We start from the raw sequence: 5,783 nt of genomic DNA on the forward strand, positions 1-5,783 counted from the left end.
TTCCCCAAAACTACTGATAAAACATTTGCCTGAATTTTCAGAACCTGACACACTTTTTCTCACTGTTTTGTTGAGTTGCCCACAAAAGCTTTGAAATGGCTGAAAAATGAACTGGAGGTGAAGCAGGAAGAAGAAACTTGGACTCTTAAGTAACATAATGTTTAGGTGCCCCTGTTGCATTTTGAAAAGTGAGACTTTGTGCAGTTGCCTATCCCTACCAAACAAAAGGCCATGTAGCAATGCTTCATTCATCCCAGAGGCCCGGTGACAGGCGTGGCTGGATGAAGATGGATTTCTGGTGCCGAACTAGATTATTTTCTGGGTTTCACACTGCTGTTCTGTCCATTCTGTCCTGAGATGGTTCCTAATTTTCATTATCACTGAATACTGAATTCTTTTTTTTTTTTTTTACTTCGGTGTGTGCTGAAAGTTCTAAGTGTAGAATTTTCTCCATCTCCTCCCCGATCTCTAGCCTCCACCCAAACAACCTGCTCATCTTGCTACCCCCTAAAAATAGTAACAACATTTCTGTGGTCTCATATAATCACAAACATAGGGGTCTTTCTTCTGTCTCTGCTCCTTCCCCTCTCTCACCTCTTTTTCTTTTCAAACCAGGTAGGATACACACATACATACATACATATATTATACTTTCTGAATCTTTTGTTTTCTCTAACAGAAAGGAAGAAAGAAAGGAGATGTAACAGGAGCTGTTCTCCTTAGAATCCCGCCACCATAGGGGTCATTATGTCTGCCCATCACCTCTGATATTCCACATTTTCTCCCCTTCTGCTTCCTATTTATTTAAAGCAGTGGAGTCACACCTTAGGAAGTCAGTTCATGGAGGCAAAAAGCAAATGCTGTAAAAATTATCATTGAAAAGTGCCCTGGGAGGTACCGTGAGGATTAGCTATCCATATGCCATCAATTGACACACCTAGCACAGCTGGTATTTCCTCTGGCATCAGAAGAGGCCATTTTTCTTTGGCTAAAGTTCTGATAAAATAGTTAGCATTTGGGAGCCATGTTATATGCAAAATACGTATTTTTTAAGTATTAGAACTGCACCCATCTTGGTGAGATTTCAAGCCCTGAGCAGCACATGAGTATTGAGACTGGCTGAGGGAACTTCAGATCCTGTTTCTCAGCTCAGAGTCAATCCCGATGCAGACTCTAATTGAGTGGAGTATGGGCAGAATCATGGGCACCGTTTACATTGTGAATTTCTCCTTGCCTGTCTTTTCTTTTGGTGCATATATTTGAAATCAAGTAAATGGAATGTTAAATGCACATACAGATGTGGCACCATAGCATTTCATGACTGAAGGTTAAAAAATCATTTATTTTCATGCATAGAATTCAGTGGCACTGTCTTTCTGTCCTAGCATTCCCATGGTTTGGCATGGATATCGGTGGAACCCTGGTCAAATTGGTCTACTTTGAGCCAAAGGATATTACAGCTGAAGAGGAACAAGAGGAAGTGGAGAACCTGAAGAGCATCAGGAAGTATTTGACTTCCAACGTTGCTTATGGGAAAACCGGGATCCGAGATGTCCACCTGGAATTAAAAAACTTGACCATGTGTGGACGCACAGGGAACCTGCACTTCATCCGCTTCCCCAGCTGTGCCATGCACATGTTCATTCAGATGGGCAGCGAAAAGAACTTCTCCAGCCTTCATACCACCCTCTGTGCCACGGGAGGCGGGGCTTTCAAGTTCGAAGAGGACTTCAGAATGGTAAGTGGGTTTGTCCTTGTTAAAAACAGCCGAACCACCTCTTAGAGAAAGAAAGAAAACCTCTGATATTTTCATAAGCATGGCATCTCATACCAAAGGACTAGACGACTACTAACTAGCCTTGGGAGTTTGAACAGGTGCACTTCACCTCTCTGTGCCTCATTTTCCTCATCTATCTAATAGTTACTACCTCCTAGGGTTGTTACATGGAGGATTAGATGAGGTAATACGTACCTGGCACTTCATCAATGCTCAAAAAATGTGTTGCCATTCTCAACTTTTGTTATAATGAGTGCTGCACAGTATGCTAAAGACAATTGGCAACACTTGTTTTCCTCAGACACTTACTACACAATTTCTTGAAAAGCATAATCACTGAGTCAGTTTTATAGGTATGTAGACTGAGGCCCACAGGAAAGGTTTTCTAGAAGTCTTACTATCTAGAAATCTTACTAAAAATTATTACTTCTGTCTACCCATTTGCGCTGTCTTTTTGTTTTATGAATGCCATTCAAAAGTTTTGCTCACAAACAAAAAAATGAAATCTTTGATAGGTGAGTTCCTTTATTAATGAACATGATGTAAGAGGTGCTACATAATAAGAATAGTGCCGTATCCTGACTGGAGGTACATTCCAACTCTGTGTTGCTCATTTAGATTTGACAAATTTAGCACAGTGGAAGGTATGAATGAATGACATGGAGCCCAAACTTTGCCTTTATTTAGCAATCCCTTAACACCTAAATGTTCCCATTTGCCCATCTTTACAGTCAAGGTAACCTTTGTACTGTCTAGCAGCCTCATCTCACAGGGAATAAAGTGAGAAGAAAATGAATAATAGGTGGAGAAAAGAAAGGAAACGAGATTAACAGAAGTGATGGAACATAGGAGAAGGAAGGGTTGGGAGATTTGGGGATTAGTCCTGCCAGAAAGTTGAAAATATAGTGAGGGTAAGATGTAAAATACAGAGAGGTAAGCCTAGAGTACAGATCACTGGCATTTTGTAATGGAAGTAATGGACATGTGCTGCCGAGGCAAGCACTGCCGTGGAACTAATATAACCCTGTCTTGTCATAAAGTCTATTATTAATAAATTAATGAGGCAGTGCGTTACTCATGGTATTAAGCCATAATGAAAACTGCATTAGTATCGTCAAAGGTAACATCATTTATCTCATTGATGGTTCTAAATCAGCGGTTCTCAACCTGTGGGTCGCGACCCCTTTGGCGGTCGAACGACCCTTTCACAGAGGTCGCCTAAGACCATCCTGCATATCAGATATTTACATTACTATTCATAACAGTAGCAACATTACAGTTATGAAGTAGCAACGAAAATAATTTTATGGTTGGGGTCACAACATGAGAAACTGTATTTAAAGGGCCAGAAGGTTGAGAACCACTGTATCTAAATAGTGTCTAGAAGAGCTGGCAATGGAATCCTACCACAGTATCCTGAGATTAATTATCTTCAGGTTTTTTTTTTTTTTTTTTTTTTTTTTTAAAAAAGTTTTTTTTAAAACCTGGCACAGGAAAGCAGTGACATTCTACATGAGCCAAAATAGCCAGTCTTTCTCTGCAAATACAGTAGGAGCAATTTAATTCCATGAAGAATAAACTAATTCAAGGAGTGCCCCCTTGATAAGAGGTGGGGCATCACCAAAATTCTGATTCCGGCTAAAGGAATGCTGACCCAACCCTATTGCTGTCAAGCTCACCAGTTTTCACACTATTTGTCCTTCTTCCCTGGAGAGCCTGAAATGAACCAAGGTGACCTGGAGCGTTTATGCAACATCCATCAGTGCCTCCATCTCTCCTCTGGGGTAATGTGTGTTCTAGGAGGAAGTTACTCAATGGTTGTTGGCCGTGAGCAAGTGTGTTTCTCAAGATTCTGAACTGGGAAAGGACACAACTTATTACAACCAAGGTGAAGCCTGCAGGCAAACTGTTGGTGCCTAAGGGAGCAGGGTTATGTGCCAGCCATGTGCCACTTAATGACGGGAAATGTTCTGAGAAACTTCATTGCTATGCAAACATAGAGTATACTTACACAAATCTACAGGCTATAGCCTACCACCATACAATATAATAACATATTGCTCTTAGGCTGCAAGCCTGTATGCATGTTACTGTACAAAACAACATGAGATTAAAACACAAAAGAAAATGATACAATCACGAGATGTGGTAAGCACCAGACTCATGAGGCTGCTGCTGGCGTAACATGGCATACTGTTTTACAGCAAACTTACTGTTTGTTTATTTATTTATTTTTAAAATCTTTATTGTTTAAAGCCTTACATAAGTCTCTTTTTTCCCCTGATTGATCTCTCCCTAACCGCCCCCAGCATATGCCCTCACTCCCCTCCTGTCTGTGTCCATTGGTTACGCTCATATGCATGCATACAAGCAACTAAGTCCTTTGGTTGATCTCTTCTTACTCCTGCCTTCCCTCATAGTTTGGACAGTTTGTTCGATGCTTCTATGACTCTGGTTCTATTTTTGTTCATCAGTTTATGTTGTTCATTAAACTTATTGTTTTTTTTAATACATTTTTTGTTCAGCAGACCCTGGATAATTAGCAGTTATGTCTGATGACTGTATCCTGTTCATATATGGTAAATGTACTTAAAGTTCATATTCTTCATCCAATTTAGAAGGAATAAGAAAGAGCTGTAAACCATGAGACAATATTAAATTAGACCTCTATGTAGAATATTTAGTACAATGTGTAGAGGAGATGTTTGTTTGTTGCTAGCACTTACTTTGAAATGATTTTGAGGGGAAAGTTGAGATAGTAGTGTTTGCTTTGCTTAGATTATTTGCCCTAACAGGTTTTCCTTTTCCCCTAGCATAGTTTCAGGATGTCCAGCTGGACAGATTGTGTCTCTGTCCATGTTTGTGATGTTGTCTCTGGACATGGCTATCGATATTGTCGACAGACTTCTGATTAATTTTTAAGCAGCTTAACCTATGATCCCAAGACTGATGAAATTTCTACTTTTCCATTTGGGTGATCCAGGAAGTGATAACTTTCCTGTTTCAATTTAACAGATGTTTATTGAGTGTCTATTATGGACAGGCCTTTGATCATGGTGCTCAGGGGCATCCACTGGACCAGAAAACAAACCAGAATGTGACAGATGCTCTGAGCGTCATAGAGGAGGCTGAGGAATCCAGGACTGAGAGAGTAGCATTTGCACTGCCATGTCTCACTATAGTCTTGGGTCTCCAGATGGATGTTTTAAAAAAAATATATATTGATTTCAGAGCGAAGGGAGAGGGAGAGAAAGAAACATCAATGATGAGAGAATCATTGATCAGCTGCCTCCTGCATGCCCCCTTCTGGGGACCGAGTCCACAACCCCGGGCATGTGCCCTTGACTGGAATCGAACCCAGGACTCTGCAGTCCGCAGGCCAATGCTCTATCCATTGAGCCAGACGAGCTAGAGCTCCAGATGGGTTTATATTTCCAGCATTACCCCCTTAAAATGTATATAATTGTGTACATCGCACACAAAAGTTTCACTTGGGAAAAAAGAAAATGCTTGGCACCTTTTATGAGATAGGCTTAATTTATTGCCGGGTATCACTTAGAATGATTGTTTGGGTGCATCACCTTGTCCATAACCTGTTCTAACTAATTCCGTTCTGCAGCGACAGCTTCAGTGGGTTTTGTGGATTGGGAAGTTCAGATGAGTGACACAAAGGCAAACGTTTTCTTCTAGCTGCTAACTTTTGTAGTGAAGATGATGCCCTTTTTGGAAAAATAGCTTAGTACTTTTATAGGTTGTTTCCAGAACCCAGAAGCAGTACCCATTAAGAATGAAGATGACAGCCCTAACCTGTTTGGCTCAGTGGATAGAGCATTGGTCTGTGGACTGAAAGGTCCCAGGTTCGATTCCAGTCAAGGGCATGTACCTTGGTTGCTGGCACATCCCCAGTCGGGGGTGTGCAGGAGGCAGCTGATCAATGTTTCTCTATCATCAATGCTTCTAACTCTCTATCCCTCTCCCTTCCACTCTGTAAAAAATCAATTATATA

At 40.9% G+C, this 5,783-nt stretch overlaps 1 protein-coding gene across 1 annotated transcript in view; it reads left to right on the forward strand.

Annotated features, from left to right (window-relative positions):
* The window catches only part of PANK1 (pantothenate kinase 1), a 47,123-nt gene that overhangs the window by 23,646 nt on the left and 17,694 nt on the right, over positions 1-5,783 (forward strand). Inside the window, exon 2 of the mRNA XM_006755104.2 lies at positions 1,386-1,738. Within this exon, the coding sequence (XP_006755167.1) occupies positions 1,386-1,738 (353 nt within the window). The remainder of the gene's footprint in view (positions 1-1,385; positions 1,739-5,783) is intronic.

The sequence above is a fragment of the Myotis davidii genome, unplaced genomic scaffold, assembly GCF_000327345.1.
Source record: "Myotis davidii unplaced genomic scaffold, ASM32734v1 scaffold271, whole genome shotgun sequence".
NCBI classification, from domain to species: Eukaryota; Metazoa; Chordata; class Mammalia; order Chiroptera; family Vespertilionidae; genus Myotis; species Myotis davidii.